This window comes from Eucalyptus grandis, chromosome 7 (assembly GCF_016545825.1).
Source record: "Eucalyptus grandis isolate ANBG69807.140 chromosome 7, ASM1654582v1, whole genome shotgun sequence".
NCBI classification, from domain to species: domain Eukaryota; kingdom Viridiplantae; phylum Streptophyta; class Magnoliopsida; order Myrtales; family Myrtaceae; genus Eucalyptus; species Eucalyptus grandis.
The window spans coordinates 41,499,062-41,520,803 of record NC_052618.1 but is presented as its reverse complement, the minus strand read 5'-3'; the positions used below and the strand labels follow the sequence as shown (position 1 = coordinate 41,520,803).

At 40.4% G+C, this 21,742-nt stretch overlaps 2 protein-coding genes across 4 annotated transcripts; one reads left to right on the top strand and one right to left on the bottom strand.

The window, feature by feature from the left end:
- The first annotated feature begins 9,253 nt into the window (after nucleotides 1-9,253).
- Nucleotides 9,254-11,139, top strand: LOC104453527 (pentatricopeptide repeat-containing protein At5g15300). The gene has a single exon (XM_010068110.3). It carries the CDS (start codon nucleotides 9,407-9,409, stop codon nucleotides 11,060-11,062), a length of 1,656 nt encoding a protein of 551 aa, XP_010066412.2. The 5' UTR covers nucleotides 9,254-9,406; the 3' UTR covers nucleotides 11,063-11,139.
- Nucleotides 11,140-11,700: 561 nt separating this feature from the next.
- LOC104453528 lies at nucleotides 11,701-18,808 on the bottom strand. 3 transcript variants are annotated; one of them, XR_005552912.1, is made up of 8 exons: nucleotides 18,684-18,808; nucleotides 18,469-18,528; nucleotides 17,728-17,807; nucleotides 17,315-17,632; nucleotides 16,399-16,714; nucleotides 15,530-15,856; nucleotides 12,135-14,779; nucleotides 11,701-11,947 (listed from the first exon to the last, which is right to left on the bottom strand). XR_005552912.1 is itself a non-coding variant. In XM_010068111.3 (7 exons), the coding sequence occupies exon 7, from the start codon at nucleotides 14,755-14,757 to the stop codon at nucleotides 12,412-12,414; it is 2,346 nt and encodes a 781-aa protein (XP_010066413.1). In that variant the 5' UTR covers nucleotides 14,758-14,779; nucleotides 15,530-15,856; nucleotides 16,399-16,714; nucleotides 17,315-17,632; nucleotides 17,728-17,807; nucleotides 18,469-18,528; nucleotides 18,684-18,808; the 3' UTR covers nucleotides 11,701-12,411. The 3 variants fall into 3 exon arrangements, 2 of the variants coding, with proteins under 2 accessions (XP_010066413.1, XP_010066415.1); XM_010068111.3 differs by having other exon boundaries at nucleotides 11,701-14,779; XM_010068113.3 differs by lacking the exon at nucleotides 17,728-17,807 and having other exon boundaries at nucleotides 11,701-14,779.
- Nucleotides 18,809-21,742: the final 2,934 nt, after the last annotated feature.

Below are 21,742 nucleotides of genomic sequence, written 5' to 3'. Positions count from 1 at the left end.
AGCTATCAAAGCTCCTGGGCCGGATGGACTGAATGGGTTTTTCTTCCAACATCATTGGCAAGATATATATTAGGATATTTTCAAGAAGGTGCAAAAATCTTTAATATTGGCTGCTTAAGCTCCAATATGAACAGAACCCCAATCACCCTCATCCCCAAAATTCCAAACCCAAAAAAGCTTGAACAATTTCATCCTATAAGCCTATGCAACTTTGTTTACAAAATTATTTGCAATGTACTAATGAATAGGCTGAAACGATTGCTATTAAACCTAATTGCAGCAGAACAAAGCACATTAGTGGGTGGTAGACAAATTCAAGACAACATCTTGATCGTACAAGAGGTCCTTCATAGAGTGAGAACTCGTGAGAGGAAAAGAAAGTTCCAAGCTGTTCTAAAGTTAGATATGCAAAAAGTGTATGATCGAATAAAGTGGGACTTCCTCCAGGAATGTTTAATCAAGATGGGTTTTTGTAAAAAGTAGGTGCAATGGGTGATGTAATGTGTTTCAACAGTATCTTTTAGCATTAAATTCAACGGGGAACCTATGACATTATTTAGGTCAACATGAGGTATTCGCCAAGTTGACTCGTTATCTCCTTATCTGTTTATTCTAGTGGAAAATGTGCTCTCTCACTTGATGAAGCAAGCAGCTGTAGTAGATACAATTTGTGGAATCAAATTGAATAGTAGATGTTCTACTCTCTCACATCTATTATTGGTGGATGATTATATCTTTTTCCTATATGGTATTCTATTGAAATGTCAAAATTCGGCAGCTATCCTACATTAGTATTGTTTTGCATTAGGCTATACTATAAATCTAAATAAATTAGGAATATACTTTAGTAAAAGATGTTCGGAGAGCCTTAGGAAGAATACGGTTTTGGAGTTGAGAGTTCCAGAAATTGATAAAACAGGAAAATACTTAGAAATTCCTTTGGATTGGGGTGCCTCAAAGAAAGAAATGTTCACCTGGATTCTTGCTAGAGTTAATATGAAGTTAGAAAGTTGGAAGGAAAACTCATTGTCAAAAGCCAGGAAGGAAATATTGATTAAATCAGTGATGCAAACAATTCCTCAATATGCAATGTCTATTTTCAAAATCTCAATTTCAATTTGTACAGTCATTGAGAAGAAAATAGCCAACTTTCGATGGAGAAATAGTGACAAAACAGTTGGTTTACACTAGAGAAAGTGGGAAATTTTGAAGCTTAAGAAGGATAAAGGGGGTCTTGGATTCAAAGATCTACTAGCTTTTAACAAAGCTAGATTAGGGAAATAAGCGTGATCAATTTCTCAGCATCCTGAGACTCTTTGGAGTCAAGTTATGTTGGGATTCTACTTTCCACAATGTGACTTTTGGCAAATTGGAAAAGGTTCTCGTCCTTCGTGGGGTTGGCAAAGCCTAATAGTAGGAAGAGATGCCATATCCTCTCAAGTTATGTGGGCGATTATGAATGGAAAGAAAATTTCTATTAGAGATAAATGGCTGAAGAATAGACCTATTGGTGGCCCAACAACAAGAAACAAGCCACTTAAAGTGGCTGACTTAATAGAGCGAGTCCTCTCTCTCACCTTGTGTGAGCTTCCCTCTATCTCTTAGGTGATAGCTTTCCATTCCTCAAACCCTAGCTACCCAAAATCTGCATCCCCTCCAATGGTCGTTTCTATCTCTTCATCCCCAGTCGAGGGATTTGGCTCAGCCCCATTAAGCACACAAAGCAAGAAGCCTCCATTTCCGCCCCTTACTATTGCTGTTTCATACCCTTCCAAACCCCAGAAACCCTAACCCGCTTCTCCTTTCCATGGCCGCAACACCTCCTCCACACATGGGTTGGGGAATCTGCCCATTGCCACTAATCTAGCGGTAATCGAAAACACCCACACTCTATTGTTCTTCTCCCTTGCTACTACCCAAAGATATCCAAACCAATCTCAAGTCCAAAACCCCGTTCAAATACATTTCTAAACCATCCACAAAAAAAAAAAAAAAACCCAAGGGCAAAATCCATCTAATCGAAAACCCCAAGCTGAGCTTTCGAAGCTCTTTTTAGAGCTCCCTTCACTCTAGAATCAAAGAAATTTTGATCTACCACCCCGCATCCACCCCATTAAAGAGAGAGAGAGAGAGAGAGAGAGAGAGAAGATAGCAAAATTCATATGGCTAGGAACTCTGAGAACCAACTGAGGATGGCAGCATTGTGCAGGAAAATGGGTGATCTATGGTCTGAAGAAGACATCACAATGCTGGCAATAGAGATTTTTGAAGAGTAAAAACAGGAAAGTGAACTCCTTCTCTATGGCAAACTTTATTCTAAACCCAACATCAACTTTCAAGCTTTTGTTAGTACGATGAGGAGGGCAGGGAAACTAGAGTCCATAAAATGTGAATAAATAGAACCTGGATTTTTCTCATTTATTTTTAGTTCTATGGATGATAAAAGAAGAGTGCTCGTAACGGGACCTTGGTCATTTGCCAGCAACTTACTTGTTTTATAGGAAGGAGACCCAAATATTCCTAAATGTTGTTATGAATTTACGCATTATAATTTCTGGGTTCAGATCATGGAGCTCCCTCGAGCTCATACTAATGAGGCTTATGTATGACAAATAGTAGAAAAATTAGGCAGGGTTGAAGAAGTAAAAGTTGAGGCAAAAAACAACAACTCGCGTAAAATGGGAAAGATGAAAGTGTGCTTGAATTTGTCAAATCTGCTAAAAATTGGAACAATCATCAATGTGGGAGACAAAAAAATGGTGGTTAGACTTCAAATACGAAAGATTTTCCCACTTTTGCTACTCATGTGGGTGGATAGGCCATTATGCTAATTATTGACCAGAAATCCCTTGTGAAGAAACTAGCCTACCTCAAGATCTCCCTGGAAAATATGGGTCATGGCTCAAGGCAGAAGTAAGAGAACTAAGCTCGTTTTGGAAAGCCTTTTATGGGAAAATAGAACCTCTTGCCGAAGATGGGGAGATAATGACAACCACTCCAACAATATCTGTTGATGGCACTGAAAGGAAGAAAATCACAGAACTAAGTGAGATGGCAATAATTCCATACAGCGCAGCAAATGTTCCCTTAGAAGGGGAGAGTTTAACAGCAAACATTTCAACAAGCCGAGGAAAGCAAATGCAACAAACACAAATCCAGCCACTCAACTTAGCTAGGCCAAGAGTGGGAATGAGGAAGTGAAGGTGGAAGTGGAATCTAGCTCGGGAGAATTAATAGACGTAAAGTGCAAGGATCTCAATAACATATGCCTAATGAGAATTTCTTTTCTCCATGCCCCTACCAACTACCAACAAAGATTACAACTATGGTAGACCATTTGTTCTATTAGTATGGTCAATACCCTACCATGGCTTTGCATAGGTGACTTCAATGAAGTATTGTATCAATGGGAAAAGGTCAGACGGTGGGAGGCCAACCGGTATAGAATGGTGACATTTCGGGAACTCTTGAATACATGCTCACTTATGGACATTGAAAGCAAAGGATGCTCTTACACATGGACAAATAACAGGGAGGGAGAGGAGTTAGTGAAAAAGAGGCTAGACTGAGCCATATGCAATCTAGAATGGAGAGTCCTATTCCCAAATGTAGAGGCCTTTGCATTACCAGCAATAGGGTCAGACCATTGTCCAATCCTACTTTCTTTGGACTCTAATGGGGTAAGAAGGAAGAGAAATTTCATATTTGAAATCTTTTTGCTAGAAAACATAGAATGTTCAGAAGTCATACGTCAAGCATGGGAGGATGAAAGCTTGGATCACCCGAATATTAATGCTAAAACAATACAGGTTGCAACAGCTATGGACAAATGGAGTAGGAAGACGTTCCAAAATGCTTCCAGATAGATCCAGTCACGCCAAAATAGACTTACTGATCTCTCCAACTACGCAGAAGATGGCCCACACAGTGAGGAATACAAAAACATAGTAAGTTAAATTGAAACTTTATGGCGACAAGAAGAAATGTTCTTGTTTATGAGATCTAGGATAAATTGGATGAGTTGGGGGGATCGAAACATGAAATTTTTCCATACCACAACAATGCAGAGGAGACAATGCAATAAGATTTCTATGTTACAGCTTGATGACCAATAATGGAGCCGAGATTTTTCGACCATTAAACAACATATCATAACTTTCTATCATTCATTGTTCACCTTAGTGGGTGAGAGGAATTACCAACCCATTTTAGACCAATGCACACAAGTTGTAAATGAAGAAATGAATGACTCTTTAATCAAGCTAGTGTCAAGAGAAGAAGTCAAAAAAGCTGTGTTCCAAATGGGAGCTACCAAAGCCCCGGGACCAGACGGGCTAAATGGACTATTCTACCAAAGCCAATGGATGCTTCTCCAGGAAGATATTTTCAAGATGGTTGATTTCTTCAAACAAGGTACATTCGACCATTAGATAAATGAAACCCATATTGTTCTTATTCCCAAAGTAAACAACCTAGAGAATGTCACTCAATATAGGCCAATAAGCCTTTGCAACTTCAACTATAAGATCATAGCAAATGTTATGGCTAATAGGCCGAAACCCTGGCTTCATGACCTCATATCTCAAGAACAAAGCGCTTTTGTCAGCAACCGACAAATTCAAGACAACATATTCATTGTCCAGGAAGTGTTGCATCAGCTAAGGGTGAGAAAAAGGAAGAGAAAATTCCAAGCAGCCCTAAAACTTGACATGCAAATAGCCTACAATAGGGTCGAGTGGGACTTCCTATGTGACTATATGCTTAAGTTGGGTTTCAGTGAAAGATGGGTCACCTTAATAAAACAATGCATCTCCTTAGCTTCCTTTAGAATTAATGTCAACGAAGAACTATGTGAATTGTTCCAGCCAACAAGAGGGATCAGGCAAGGGGATCCTCTCTCTCCCTATTTGTTCATTATTATGGCCAACCTACTATCCTTTCTCATGACTAAGATGGTAGAAGATGGAACTATTAGAGGAATCAAACTAAACAATAGTTGCCCAACTCTATCACACCTTCTATTTGCTGATGATGCCATCTTCTTCCTAGACGGAACGACCCAAGAAGCCCAAAATATAGCATCTATCCTAAATCAGTATTGCTTAGCCTCAGGTCAAGTGATAAACCTCAACAAATCAGGTATTTTCTTTGGGAAAAATGCCCTCAAATCCCAAAGACAAATCTAGTAGCTAAATTGCGAGTTCCAATTATAGAAAAAACTGGGAAATACTTTGGAATACCTTCAAATTGAGGTCAGACCAAAAAACAGATGTTTACTTGGGTTCTTGCCAAAGTTGACAGAAAACTAGAATGATGGAAAGAGAATCTAATCTCAAAGGCGGGCAAAGAAAGTTTAATCAAAACAATTGTTCAAGCAATGCCACAATATGCCATGTCCATATTCAAATTACCTATATCCATTTGTAGAGCAATCGAGAAGAGAGTTTCATCATTCTGGTGGAAACAAAACACAGCAAGAAAAGGTATCCACTGGAGGAAATGAGAAAACCTGAAAATGAGGAAGGATTGTGGGAGTTTAAGCTTCAAAGACTTGGTGCAGTTCAACAAAGCAATGTTAGGGAAACAAGCTTGGCGCCTGATCAATAATCCAAACGCACTATGGAGAAATTTTTTTAAAGGTATCTACTTTCCAAAATGAGATTACTGGAGTGCATAGGAGAGTCCAAGACCCTCTTGGGGATGGCAAAGCATTTTAGTAGGTAGAGATGTTATAGAACTAGAAATTAAATGGGAAGTTGGGGATTGGAGAACAATTCGGGTGAGGGAAGATAAGTGGCTGACCTCTGGAAAGATTGGAGGACTAGCAAATCGAGATGACCCCTACTTGGTCGAGGGCTTAATTGATAACAACTTAGGCCAATGGAATATGCAGAAACTCAACTCCATTTTCAACGAAAAAATTGTCAAGGAAATCGCAGCAATCCCCCTGAGTCTTAGCTCCGGACCTGATAAATTAGTGTGGACAGTGAACAATGCAAGCAACTATCAAGTCAAAAGTGCTACAATGTTATATATACTCGAGACAATACCAAAGTAGATGAACAACCATCCACATCCTATTAACCCCCTAAATAGTTATGGAATAACATCTGGTAGCTACAGATATTCCCCAATGTACGTTTCCTACTGTGGAGCATATGCAACAATGCAATTTCAACGAAGGAAAACTTACATAGAAGGAACATCACACATAACCCGACTTGTTCACTCTGCGGCCAAGCTTCGAAAACGGTGGAACCCATTTTCACTCACTGCGAATGGACAAAAGAATTATGGTTGGATCCAAGAATGGCGATGCAAGGCTCCTCTACAATGATAAGTAGAATTGACAAATGGGTGTGTGAGTTCTTCACCTCTAACCCCGACCCATAACCAAAAGCCCTTTTCGCTAGGGTTCTTTGGTAGATCTAGATAGCTTGAAATAAGTTTTTGTTTCAAGGGAAGAGGACTGACCCAAGATCCATCTTCGAAGAAGCCACGACTATGACCCATCTTTACGCGCTATGGAACCCCAAAGGAAAAAGAGGTGAACCGCAACCAACAAGGGAAAGAACGAACTGGAACCCTCCACCACCGACCTCCCTTAAGCTTAACGTAGACTCGTCTTGATGCAGCACATCCATGGAGGGATCTGCAGCTGGAGTATGTAGAGATGAGCGGGGCAAACTTGTCAATGGCTTTGCGAAGAAAATCCGAGCTCCCATGGCACTAATTGCAGAAACCTTAAGTATTCGGGAGGTTCTATTGTGGCTAAAAGAAAAGAAAGGGAGTTGGCAAGTACAGAACTCCAAGTACATGCACAACCCCAAACTGAACTCAACTCAACAGAGAAGCTCCCCCACGTGCTGATTTCCTCAAATAATTCCTTAGCTGTTGAGAGTATAATGGGCCACTTGCCAGCACCATGGGCTACTCAGTCAAGAGTGAATGATTGTAGGAGACTAATGGGCCTTCTTCAAGGGGTAGATTTAATATATGAGCTTAGAAATGCTAATCAGGCCGCAGATTGGATCGCCAAGGCCCATCGCACAAATACCTTACCACCGACTTGGAAACAGAATCCACCACCTTCACTATGTTCTATTTTATGTCTTGATCTTGGAACCTTATGTAATCCATCTAATCATTAGCAATGAAATCCAAATTTCTGACCCAAAAAAAAAAGTGGCTGACTTAATAGACATGGAAGCGGCAAAATGAAAAGAATTATTGATAAGAACTCTGTTCAATAACTAGCAAGTAATGGAAAGCGGATATTTCAGCAATAGAGATACAACAACTAGTCCACACACAACAACAACAACAACCTCATCCTACCAGGTTAAACTAGAAGAAGTTTGAAAATATATCTGGCAATCATGAATGCAATCATGAATAGCCCCCAAAGTCAAAATTTTCCCATGGAATGCATGTTAAAATGCTCTGCCTACACTGAACAACTTATATAGGAGAAAGATAGTACCTGAACCTGTATGCCCTATATGCAAACAGGAAGCGGAAATGATCAAGCACACCTTGCTACTCTACCCTTGGACAACTCAGATATGGAGCGAGAATCCCCTACAAATTATAATCACAAGAGTGGGGTTAACTCAACTCGATGAGTGACTGCATAAGCGGAAAGAAGATCCACAAAGCACTTATAATTTTAACCAAATAGCACAGCCCTATGGTGCATCTAGAAAGATAGAAATCATTTCATCTTCAGGCAATGTCCCCTGAACCCGTGACAAACACTATTCAAAGCTGTCGCTTTTCATGAAAACTTTGTGACTTGGAACTAGAAATCAAAAGGGAAGATGAGAAGTGAAGACCCACCTCATAGATGGTGACTCCCGAACCTTGGTATGCTGAAAATTCATATTGACGCCTCCTTTGCAGGCGAAGCTAACACACCATTAGCCACCGACACAAATAGGGGAGCGATAGCTTGCATTTGCCAAGACTCCTTGGGCAGATTAGTTGACGGATTCTCCAAATCGATGGTAGCCACCTCGGCAAAATAAGCAAAGGCCCTCGCACTCATTGAAACCCTAGATTTTCTCTCACCTAGGTCTAACTTGAAGTTGCAAGTACATTCTAACTATAGTGAACTCATGCAAGGCATTCTCACTTTAGAAGCATCTAACTGGAAAGTATAGCCACTAGTGGACTGGGCCAAGACTAAGTTGAAGGAATTTCCAAGCCTCACATTGGCCCATTACAGCAAAGACACTAAACAAAACAGTAGATTGGCTTGCAAAAACCCAACGAGTGAATAGTCTCCTTAGTAATTGGGTAGCCAACACCCTTGCCTGCTCTCTTTGATTTATTATGTGCCGATTCTCTTGATGTATATGCACTAAACTTGGTTAAGTAAATTATATCAATTGAATTTTCGAACAAAAAAGAAAACATAGTTCATTGACAAGACATGCATACTATACATGTTAATGTGAACTTTTAATTTTTATTCATTATGGCCGTTAAAGTTATTGACTAGTAATTTTTTTGTTCAAAATTTCTTCCTTTAACTTTTTTGTTTGTTCAATGCATCGTTAAACTATTATATTTTGGTTCTTTTTCTTTAACAGCCTTCACTTGAGTGGTGAGAATCATAAAACATTCTTTAAGATAGATCTCAATGATCCTTACATACAACTAGTAATTTTTTGACACAATTCATTAACAAGACATATACACTACAAGTATTAATGTGATCTTAATTTTTATTTAATATGGCCGTTAAAGTTTGGACTTTTATGTGTTGGTTCAACTTCATCATTAACTATCATATTTTGATGAGCTCTCTCTTAGAAGTTTCTCTTACGAGAATGGTGAGTTATCAAATATTCTAAAAGATAAACCTCGATAACTCTGATCTAAGACTCTAATTTTCGACTCAATCCATTGACAAAGCATACACACTACATGAATTTATTGCTTCTTTGAAATAGACTAATATGTATGATGAATTTCCTATTCAATTCCAATTGCAATTGTGAATTCATTGTTTGATTGTGTTTGAACGCCCGTCAATGGAGTTCATAATCGATTCCAAGTATTTTAAGTGAACTACCACGAAATTAGAATCGGCTCACTTCGATAGGTAATTGAATTATGCCAAAAATGATGGGATTTGGCTGGACTTCAACATTTGATGCATATAAGTTTGCTTATCGGTCACACATAATACGAGAAATAGTGTGAATTATTATTTTTTATCGTTTGTGGAAAGCAATTATTATTATTATTATTATTTTATTTTATTTTATTTTTTTGACTTAGTGATTCAGTTTCAAGAAGCTCGTGAACCAGGTTTGCGAGATTTAAGGTTTTTCCAGAAACGGGACAGTGGAGAAGCTAACTTTGTTCTTGTCATGAAGAACAGAGATTGCTTCACGTAATGATCAGGAAGAGAACCAACGACCGGAGCTCCAACCGCCAACAACGGTCGAGCCTATGGCGAAACTGCACGGACCTCCACGCGCTGAAGCAGATCCAGGCCTCCCTCGTCGTCCGAGGCTTCAATTCGAACCGGGCGGCCCTGCGAGAGCTCGTCTTCGCCGGCGCGATCGCCGTCTCGGGCACCATCGGCTATGCCCTCCGGGTGTTCGCTCAAATTGCTGAACCGGATCTCTTCATGTGGAACACCGTCATAAGAGGCGCGGCTCAGAGCCTAAACCCTTCCAATGCCGTCCGCCTGTATTCCCAGATGGAGAGCCGGTTCGTGAGGCCGGATGACTTCACGTTCCCCTTCGTGCTTAAGGCTTGCACTAAGCTTTCGTGGGTCAAGATGGGTTTCGGTATCCATGGGAGGATTATCAAGTTTGGTTTCGAGTCTAACACCTTCGTGAGGAACACCCTTATCTATTTTCATGCTAACCGTGGCGAATTGGGCATTGCAAGACATTACTTTGAGGGCTCGGCGAAGAGGGATGTCGTGGCCTGGTCGGCATTGACTGCTGGGTATGCTAGGAGAGGGGAGCTACTTGTCGCTCGGCAGCTATTTGATGAGATGCCTGTGAAGGATCTGGTTTCTTGGAACGTGATGATTACGGGCTATGCGAAGAGAGGGGAGATGGAGAGCGCGAGGAAGCTTTTTGACCAGGCTCCGGAGAAGGATGTCGTGACATGGAATGCGATGATCGCGGGTTACGTGCTTTGTGGTGGGAATGAGCAGGCGTTGGAGATGTTTAAGGAGATGAGAAGAGTTGGAGAGAAGCCAGATGAAGTGACAATGTTAAGCCTGTTGTCTGCTTGTGCGGAAATGGGAGATTTGGAGATCGGGCAAAGGATGCACCATTCGCTCTCGGAGTTGTGCTTAGGAGATTTGGGTGTGCTACTTGAAAACGCACTCATAGACATGTATGCCAAGTGTGGCAGCATCGAGAGGGCATTTGCAGTGTTCAAAGGCATGAGAGAAAAAGACATATCGACATGGAATTCGATCATAGGAGGTTTGGCTTTTCATGGCCATGCCGAGAAATCTATTGATCTGTTTAGGGAGATGCAGAGGTTGGAAATCAATCCGAACGAGATAACCATGGTCGGAGTTCTAGTTGCATGTAGTCATGCTGGCAAAGTCGAAGAGGGCCATCAATATTTCAACATGATGCAAGATAGATACGGTATTGAGCCAAACACAAGGCACTGTGGGTGTATGGTGGATATGCTGGGACGTGCTGGGCTACTGGAGGAAGCATTCGAGTTCATTCAATCGATGGAAATAGCACCTAATGCCATCATTTGGAGGACTCTGCTTGGGGCTTGTAGAGTCCATGGAAACGTTGAGTTAGGAAAACTTGCGAATGAGAAGCTACTGTTTATGAGACACGACCAGAGTGGCGACTATGTCTTGCTTTCTAACCTGTATGCTTTCAAAGGGGAGTGGGATGGCGTCGAGAAGGTGAGGAAATCGATGGGCGACAGGGGAGTCAGGAAAGAGGCCGGGTATAGCCTTGCCGAAGGAGATGGCAAATCACTCATGTACCATTTGTTCGATTCAAAGCCTAAGTTAAGCTCAAGAGACAAAGCGTATGGAGTAGTTACGAAAGGATAGAGAATTTTGCTTCTCTGAAATGAAAACGCTACCAATTTTACATCCTGTCTGAATTTGAGTCCATATTGTTTTTTCCACTCGAAGGAATACTACCAAACGGTGGTACTCGCGTCCGTGAACAATGGGAGAAGATTGAATGGCCAGTTCTTGGCTGTCGTGTAATCGTGCAAATTAGGATGACGGAAGAATCACCATTGGTAACAGATGAAGAACTGGAGGAACACAGAGACTAACAAGGTGGTCATTTTTAATGGATCGAGTTTATGCAGTTATGGTATCGTTCATCATAAAGAGTCCTTTCCTTCCTTGGTAGTGGTTTATAGCGCAGAAACTGTTGGCAAAGGTCTTTTTCAAGCCTGGCCACATTCCGATGAGCGAAATATATGAACGTGGCCTGGAAAAAAAAACTTTACACAACGTTCAGCACCAAACCTCGCATGCCAACTTCAGTTCTAACAAGCCCAACAAAATTTCAAGACTCGGATGACTGCCGTAGCTGCTGCTACTCCGTCCTAAAGAGACATCAGAAACCAATGGACCACTGCCAGATCATAAAGACAAGTACATATAGGCATAGTTCAAAGGCTTTCGGAAGACGAGACTGTACATGAGATAAGTAAAGAGAAATTGTTGTCCCATCGAGAAGTTCTCTTGTTGATGTAAAACAGAAATGAATGTAACGATTTCCACATTCCCTAACAGCAGAGACATAAATAATCGGCATTCAGAAACAACATCGATGCCTCGTTGACTACATTTTTGTTCTCTAGTCACAACATCTCTAAAATACACAGGAACAATAGCTTGGCCTATTCTTGGTCCACCCTCGCCAAGATCCAAGAGATCCTGAGTTCAATTCATCTCTTTTCCCTCCCCTATCTTTACCTATCCCAAAAAAGGGAGGAAAATTTAGATACACTTGGCTTTTTGAGAAGATGTATACATGCCTTGTAAGCAACTAGAGTCAAAAATCAGCTCCAACTAGATATGCCTGCTGAAATATAAAGCCTTTGAAGGAAGATATCAATCTAACTGCGATCCGAAAAACTAAATTTGAGAAAAAAGCACCCACCACTGAGTTTCCATGAGTAAGTGAATGGACACAGATCACCCCAACTAAACTAAAACCAAGTGGCTAATAGTTTAGGAGGGGTCATTATAAGACAGTTCTGCACCTCCGGGTGCAACTGCAGTCAGTTACGGTAGTTCTTCTTGTAATTGGTCAAGGAAGCAAGTAGCTCGATTTGAGCACTTACTTTGTATGCACATCAGACCAAACAATACAGCGCCTGACACCAGGTCCATAGAAAAAACCAGCAAGTCTTTCTGCCACTTGTCAGGTGCTCTGTCTAATCTTCCATAGTTGCCACCTCCCGAGCATCCTCAGCACTTAGAACAGGTTCTACAGTTCTTTCAGCCCCAGATGTCTTGGTATGAGAAGTTTCCCCTTCATCATTCTCTTCAATGTCTTCTGCTTTAACATCTTCGATAACTTGAAGAAGCTCCAAGGGGGTGGCAGCGGGGTCCAGTTCAAGGCATCCCTTGGGAGCATTAGGAGCTTCTTGACCAGTAAGCATGTACGAGGGAACCTGATGTGAAAACCGGAACATCTCTTCTCTTGGAATCCTTCTGATTTCCCCGAGGTCCAGATGCCGATGAAACACTGCCCTGAATCCGGCAACTTTCACCAATGGGATGACGAGCACGCCTTGTTCTTCATCAAAGTCTTCTAGCACCTCCACCATGTCATACTTATGTATTATCTCATCTGCAGTTACCTCGTTCCAATTAGGGGACCAATTTCTATAGAGAGCCCATACATCGCCCTTTCTTGGAAATATGCGAATAACACCACGCACACCTTTGGTCCACCGGACCTTGTGAGAAAAGGCATTGAGCGAGTCATAAATCTCGTATTTTCCCACTCTGAAATCTCCACAAGTTTTTGCGAAACCAGAAGCAACCCAATTCAAGGGGCCTAATTCACTGTTAGTCTTGGAATTAAGCCAGCTAATACACATCTTGAATGGATTTAAGGAAATCACTTCCTGAATCAGGGCATAAAATCTAGGCATCCCATCATCATCATCATAGACTGCCCAGACATGGTTTTCTCTAAATGATTTTTCTGTTCGGTCTTTATCGAAATCATGGAAATCTGGATCCAGGACAGTCATTGTCAGCATCTGCGAAGTTCCAGCATCCGTACTAGGAATGCCTGGGAAGGACTTAGCAGCAGAAAATTCTTTCTTCAGATCCAGAGACTCTCTCGGCTTGGTTTTATCATCAGTGCCGCCATCTACAGGAACTTTTCCCACTGACTCATTAGTTTTGTCATCATTCCCGTTCCTCTCCCCCTTGCCTGCAGTTTTAGCTATAGTTGCCGATCTCGATTCAGTTAGGCTCTTGAGAATTTCTCTCTGGGCCTTCATAACCAGTACTTTCTGAACTTGAAGCTCAGTCATTTCCCTTACAGCATTAGGCCTTGTGATGCCATTAACAGAAACTGCTCCAAAATTTGCTTGTTTGGAAAAAGGTGCACCCACACCACCACCCGCCATTCCCATTTGATTGGTAACATCCCTCCCATGATCGCTGCCACCAAGATCATCCATACCTTTTCTTCTCTTCACAGCACCAGTGTGACCAGTCGATGACGTGCCGCTGTTCTTTCTGGAGAATTGCTTCCTCCGAAGAGCCTCTTCTCTTTTTGTTGCTGCCTGAGCCTCCTCTCGCTCTCTCTTCACTTTCTCATATGCCTGTTGCACCACACTCGCAGCTTGAGCAGCGGTTGAAGCACTACTTGTTCTTGAGAACGGACTCCAGTTTGTGTTGTTTTGCATGTGTGAATCATGACCACTGAAGCCCCCCACACCAGTACCGGAAGAAGGCGCATTACTCCTGCCTGAGTTCATTGTGTCCTTGCTATTCACTTGATGATTTGTGGACTGCTGCTGCTGGGAAAAGTTCCAGGGAGTAGATGACGTAGTTCCATCAGATGTTGGTGGAGCTATTTCTATTGCAAAAAAGGGCTTCTGGCAGTTGGGACATAGCAGGTTGTGATTGAGGTATACTCTGAGATACTCATATTGCATTTTGCAGCGGTGACAAACTGTCCAAAATGTATTTGGCTTTGTCTTCTGGGAAGAGTGCCGTGCTCGCTCCGTAGTCCTATGACTCTTAGCAGTCATATTTGTTGTAGCAGTTGCATTTGCAGTCTTATCGAAATTGTAAAAACTATTGGTCCTTGGAGTCGCTGATGAAGCTCCGGTCGATTTAGGAACCTTTGGGAAGGTCCTTACAAATCTCTTCTGGTCATATCCTACCCTCTTAACCTTATCTGATAATAAACTCCAGGCCTGTGATATTAGTTTAAAAGCCCCTTCTGCTCCAATAGACTTGTTCTTATCAGGATGCAGCATGAGAGCAAGCTTCCTATATTGTCTCCTCACTGTCTCTTCATCAGCTGCCGGATCCACACCGAGCACACCATACCAATCTGGCTCCCCATTGACTTTGTTCTCTGCAGAAACATACACATCAAGCGTTGCTAACATTTGGGTCATGCCTTCCAGTCCCGGATAAAGACTATGGGCCTTCAAAGCAAACTTTTTGGCTCCTGCCATGTCCCTTGCTATGAACTTTGTCTCTGCAATTTCTTTTGCCCTCGTGGCCTCATCTTTATTGCATTCCATTCCCCCTGTACCTACACAAAGCCTGTAAAAAAAGTGATCAATTTTTTTGCATCTTCTTACAATTTAGTCAGGGGAGAGAGGGAAGGGGGATAAAGAAGAATTTACATAATTGTCTAGTAAACTAATGAAACATCTTTCGCAATTCCCAAATATCTCAACAAAGCCAGCCAATTAATTTAACAGATTCAAGCGACCCCGCAACGTTAAGTCAACTAATCGGCACACTAGCAGGAGGACTTACCGACACATATCAGGTCAAAATCTACCTTAAAAAGCACAAAACACAAAAAGAATACTCAGAATTTTGCAAAACTCACACTTGTGGATCAAACTACCAATAGAAAGTCTACAACACTTTAATGAAACATTGGAGCTATTAGAGCAGGACCCAGAGCCAAGGCAACGGCAAGAACATTAATGACAAGGCAAAAGTCACGACATGATAGCATGCATATCAATGGAGGAGTCTATGGCTTACCTTAACTAGGAAGGAACTGATTTACATTGAATCTCGTAAAGGCAACTTAGCTAATGCTTACTTCACACGAAAACTAAGCAAACATGGACCATAGCAATGTAAACAAAACCACAATAGCCAGACTACTAATCATGCCTGATACAAATACATTTCTAAATCAACTTAACGAGATAGAACCCATTTTTCAGAAAACTCACTCAAATTGCTCGCATCAATAGAAAACCATAGAAACAGCCACAAGTGAACACACAAAGCAAATTAGCCCAATGCTATGCAACAAGAATTCGTGTTTACCTAATAATAGAAGCAGTTGCTTGACGTCAAGTTTTGAGTTCTCAAGGCCACCATGTCCAGACCTCCATTACCATTTTATTCTGTTCCTCATGCGAATCCCAAAAGAAAAGCCAAAACCAGGCTTTCGTTTTTCTTGTCAAAAGTCACAACAATTAAAATGCCCTAAACTCGTTGAGGAAGTGTATGGATGTGTGACGTACCGGACCATTAATGAACCAACTGACTGGTCTCTAGTGAAGCTTATAGATCAACACTAGTCCAGTCAGAAAGATTCAAGAAGAGCAGGAGAATCAGAACCAGAATACATGGCGAAATAGTGACAAACACCTGCAACAGAGAGCAGGAAGAGAAGCAGAGGATGAGTTACTATTCTTCGCAAAAGGATTTAGGCAACACATACTAATTGAAAGTGCAGATTGAACTACCAATTGAAAGTCCACAAAACATAAATGAAGCATAGGAGCTATAAGAGCTATTCCGCTTTGAAGGAATATGAGCTGGAACAATAACAACAATATCATTAACATGGAAAAAATCACAAATTCAAAGCATGCCTATTATCAACGAGTCTATGGCATTACCTAAACCTAAGGAACTGAATTACACTGAATCTCGTAACGGATGACTTAGCTTATGCTTACTTCCCACAAACACTATATATACATGGACCACAGCGATGTAAACAAAACCACAATAACAAGACTTTCAATCATGACCAATACGAATTCATCCCTAAATCAACTTAGCAAAGAGAACCATTAGTCAGAAAATTCACTTGAATTGCTTGCATCAATAAAAGCCCTAGAAGCAGACCATTGAACATGCAAAGCAAACTAGCCCAACACCATACAAAAAGAATTCGTGTTTACCTAATAATAGAAGCAGCTGCTCTATATCGAGTTTCAAGTTCTCAAAGCCACCATGTCCAGACCTCCATTACGAACTTATTCTTTTCCTCACACAAATCCCAAAAATAAGAGCTAGACAGGGGCTTCGTTTTTCGGATCAAAAGTCACAACCTTTCAATATGCCCTAAGCTTGTCAAGGAAGTGCATAAATGTACGAACCAAGTGCCACGTCTCTTGTAAAGGTTTAAGATCAATGCTTGTCTGGTCACAAAGATTCAAGAGAAGCCGGAGAATCAGAACCAGAATACACAACCTTCAAAAGAGTAACAAGCAACACCTGCAACAAAGAGAAGGAAGAGAAGCGGAGGATGAGTTAACATTGTCATACTTGTAGAAGGATTTGCGCAACACATTTCAAGTAAAAAATGTACCTTAAAAAGCACTTAATGCACAAAGAATACTCGGAATCATACAAAAATCGCACATTCAGATCGAACTATGGAAAGTTTAATAAACATAAAGGAAACATAGGAGCCATTAAAGCGGAATCCACATTTTAGGAATATGAGCCGCAGCAATAACAAGAATATTGATGACATGGCAAAAGTCACAAACTCAAAGCATGCATATCGATCAAGGAGTCTATGGCGTTACCTTAACTAGGAACGAACTGAATTACACTGAACCTCGTAATGGGCAACTTAGTTTAAGCTTACTTCACATGAAAATAAGCAAACACAGACCATGGCGATGTAACCAAAACCGCATTAAGAAGACTATTAACCATGATCGATACGAACTCATCCCTAAATCAACTTAGCAAAGAGACCCATTTGTCAGTTACTCGAATTGCTTGCATCAATTGAAGCCCAAGAAACAGACCATGGAACACGCAAAGCAACTAGCCCAACACTATAAGACAAGAATTTGAGTTTACCTAATAATAAGCGCAGTTGCTTGATGTCAAGTTTCAAATTCTCAAAGCCACCATGTCCAGGACCTCCAGTACCAACTTATTCTTTTCCTCACCCAAATCCCAAAAACAAAAAAACCAGAGCAGGACTTCGTTTTTCTGGTCAAAAGTCATAACATTTCAATATGCCCTAGGCTTGTCGAGGAAGAGCATCGACTATGAGCCAATTGACACGTCTCTAGTAAAGTTTAAAGATCAATGCTTGTCTGATCACAAAGATCAAAGAAGAACCGGAGAATCAGAACCAGAATACACAACCTTCAAAAGAGTAACAAGCAACACCTGCAACAAAGAGAAGGAAGAGAAGCAGAGGACAAGTTAACTTTGTCATACCTGCGGAAGGATTTGCGCAACACGTTTCAAGTAAAAAAATATACCTTAAATAGCACTTAATGCAAAAGGAATACTCAGAATTATACAAATCTTGCACGTGCAGATCGAACTACCAATAGAAAGTCTGCGAAACATAAATGAAACATAAGAGCCACTAGAGCAGAATCCCCATTTTAGGAAATGAGCCGCAGGAATAACGAAAATATTAATGAAACAGCAAAAGTCACAAACTCAAAGCGCGTGTATCGATTAAGGAGTCTACGCCGTTACCTTAACTAGGAATAAAATTGAATTACACTGAACCTCGTAACAGGCAACTTAGCTTATGCTTACTTCACATGAAAACTAAGCAAACACGTGCCCTGGCGACGTAACCAAATCCCGCAACAACAAGACTATTAATTACAACCGATGCAAATTCATCCCTAAACCAACTTAGCAAAGAGAACCCATTTGTCAGGAAAATTCACTCGAATTGCTTGCATCAATAGAAACCCTAGAAGCAGCCACCGGTGAGAACACATACAAAAACCATTTGTAAGCCCCACCACTCCACAACAGGAATTCAGGTTTTACCCAATAAACAGGAGCAGTTGCTCGACGCCCAGTTCCCAGTTCTCAAAGCCGCCACCATGGGCAGGCCTCTATTACCAATTTGCTCTCTTCTTTTCTCTCACCCAAATTTCAATAAAACTAAAAACCAAATGCCAAACAGGGGCTTCGTTTTTGCTTGTCAAAGTTCGTAACTTTTCAACACACCCTAAGCGCATGGATGCGTGACGTACCGGGATCATCAACGAATCAATCCGCACGTCCCCAGTAAAGGCTAAAGATCACCGCCTTGCCTGGCCAAGAAAAAAAGGTTCAAGAACGGCAGGAGAATCAGAACCCTGATACAGAACCTGTAAAAGAAGAGTGACAAGCGCCACGCCTGCAACAGAGATAGAGAGAGAGAGAGAGAGAGAGAGAGAGGGAAGAGAACCAGATGACGAAAGCTTACCATCCGTCATTGCTGGCGAGGGAGATCAGAGAGATGGACACGGCAAGAGCACGGGCAAGATGGAGAAGAGCGACGCAGCCGATTACCTCTCCCCTCTCTCTCTTTGGTCTAGGAACTCAAAAAACTTTATCCCATTTTTCGATCTTAAATGAGAAAATTTATAACACTTGTCATTCGCTAATTCGAGTAAGTCATGTCATCAAGGAAAGGAATATTTACGAGCCCGTTTGCAGGGCTAGGCCCATGACTGAATTATTACTGTACAGTAAAAACCTATAAATTACATGTATTGACAATACATATATGAATCTTTAAAATAGATATAGCTTAAAATCGACCTAAACATGACTATTATGTTGACTATTATGTTGGATGTGTTGTATATGTTGAACTATTTGCTAAAGAAAAACTGCAATGCCTCCTTTTATGATCGGAACTGTTGCTTAAAGCTACACCTATCAACGATCATTATCGTGTGGCAAAGGTATGCATAAGTCCTATGACTTTGCCCGTCATGTAAGCATGTCTAATTATACACTTTTAGTCATTAAGCCTTGTTTTCGATCGATCGACTATGCTAGCGCATTAAATTGCTCAGCGAGCATCTTAACGTTTGCCTTATTAGTTTGGCTAACTCTTTCCAAGTTTATACATTTATATTAAATTATACCCATCGATGATTATTATCGCGTAGCAAACATATGTGTGGGTCCAATGACTAGGGCGGTCGTTTGAGTGGGTCTAAGTACAAACTCTTAGTCATCGAGCCTTGTTCGATTGGTCAACTATGCTGGAATATTAAATTGCTTACCCTATCAATTTGGCCAAGTTAGTCCTAGTCAACACACACATATATAAGAAATAAAATAAGATTTTTCATGTAATAAGTGAGTTAGGGCAAGGCTCTCTTAAGCATCTGCTAGATTCAACTGGGTAAATTAGATTACTTTTTAGTCCAAAAATCTAACTCAAGATTAAGTCTTCCTCTGGGGTCTTATTTGGTAAACATTAATGACAAAATGAAATAAAATGAAAGGAATCGCCTGTCCAAAAAGAGAAGAAAGGAATCGAAATAAAAGATATAAAATGGGAATGATAATCAACCTCTAAATCCCCGTGCTTGGTAACATTTTATGTTTTAAATAAGGTTCCAATTTTCAAGTTGTAAGTTGCTATAAAAATTTGGCAATTATTGAATTTATGATTTGCATTTTACCATATGAAACTTTCTTCTTATAGTCACTTTCCAAATAGAAGCTTCAATTATTCGTGTATTTCATAAAGTTTCCATGTATGTTGATTTACTTACTCATTCATTCTGATTCCTATCATATATTCCTAACTCTCCATGTTAGTGAAAAGGGTGGGGCCATTTTCACCCCTAGATGACTAGATTCACTCTTTTTTGTTTAAATAGACAAAATCTGCCTAAATGATTTCCATATTTGTACAATTTTTAGATATTTTCCTTTTATGATTTTTCGTCAAATTCAAATTTATAGCTATTTTGGAAATAAATCTAGTCCCTTATGCATCATCATTACTTTTGTAACAACCGGTTTATTCTTCATTATTCTTCGTTCCACCTATGTCAAAAGCTCACTTTCCTAGTGAATTTTTTATTATATAACTTCATTAGCCTAAAAAGAATATCGAGTTTCTTTATTGCTTTATCAAAGAATCTGTGTTTTTCCTTATTATTGGTGAGACACTATTATACTATGTATGTAACATATTATAGGACTATTTAATACACTCAAAATATCAATGTGAAAAAATTATGCATATTGAAGCATTTTGATATTTTCTCAATGACACTTCACGAATGATATCGATTTTATTTTATTTTATTTTATTTTTATAAGAAGTAAGAGATTATATTGAGCTTTTTTTTTTTTAAGGGTTAATACCTTAAAAAATCCCAAACTGGTACACTTGTGAAAATTTACCCCAAACTATTTTTTTGACCATGAAAAACCCAAAACTGGTATACTTGTGACAAATTTACCCCGACTGACTATAAAAAATCATAAACTGGTACATTTATGACAAATTTACCCCAAACTAATTTATTCGACTGCAAAAAAACCCCAAAATTGTAAATTTGTGATAAATATATCCTATGCTAAATTGGATTAATACCACAAAAAAATCACAAAAATTATAAACTGTGAGAAACGGAGCGTAAAATCCTAAATTGGTATACCAGTCAATTGTCACGTGTCATTTAATTTAATAATTTGAGAATAAAATTTAACGAAAACTAATAGAGGGTAAATTTGTCACAAGTGTACCGGTTTGGGGTAAATTTGTCAAAGGTATACCAGTTTGGGGTTTTTGGTGGTAAAAAAATAGTTTTGGGTAAATTTGTCACAAGTGTACCAGTTTTGGGTTTTTCAAAGTATTAACCCTTTTTTTAACTATACAAGAGGAGATCATGGCACCAAAAAACTTACACTCAAAACGAACAAAAATCGTAGCGAGTGGAAGGGTGCCGAGACAAGAAAAACAGCTAGTAGCAACAAACAAACAGGCCACAAGAGGCAGCAGGACAACAAGGAAAGCCTAAACAGCGGCAGACCAACAAACCACAAAAAACAAAAGAAGGCAAGGCCCCGAACGACAGTCAAAGCCCCTCGAGCCAAGCTTCAACGACTACATAGCTTCGGAAAACCATAATCGAGGGCCACCGAGGAACGCAGCAAGGAGACAAAGGAGGCGTAGAGTCTCGAGCATCCAGCCTATTCCAAGGAGGTTGAGGCATAACCATCACGAACTACCCACCAGCCACCGAAGCAGTGCAGCGAGCACAGCATCATGGAACAAGTGGATTGGCTTCATTAGAAGAAAAGATAATTGGATCAATGCCCAAGCATGCTGGAATCTCTTGTTCCTAGCATTGTCCTCAACATTTTTGAAAGTCACAGCCTTGTCTCTTACAACCTTGAATAGGTAGTTCTTCAAGGTCGGGACCTCAAGAGTTTGCTCTCTAAAAAGAATGGCATTCATGTTCTTCCAAATCATGTGACAAAGAGCCCCAAGGGAGAATCGGGCAATTT

Bases quoted from the DNA above. Each gene is read 5' to 3' on its own strand.
- LOC104453528 (XM_010068111.3), bottom strand. From the start codon at position 14,757: ATGGAATGCAATAAAGATGAGGCCACGAGGGCAAAAGAAATTGCAGAG.
- LOC104453527 (XM_010068110.3), top strand. From the start codon at position 9,407: ATGATCAGGAAGAGAACCAACGACCGGAGCTCCAACCGCCAACAACGG.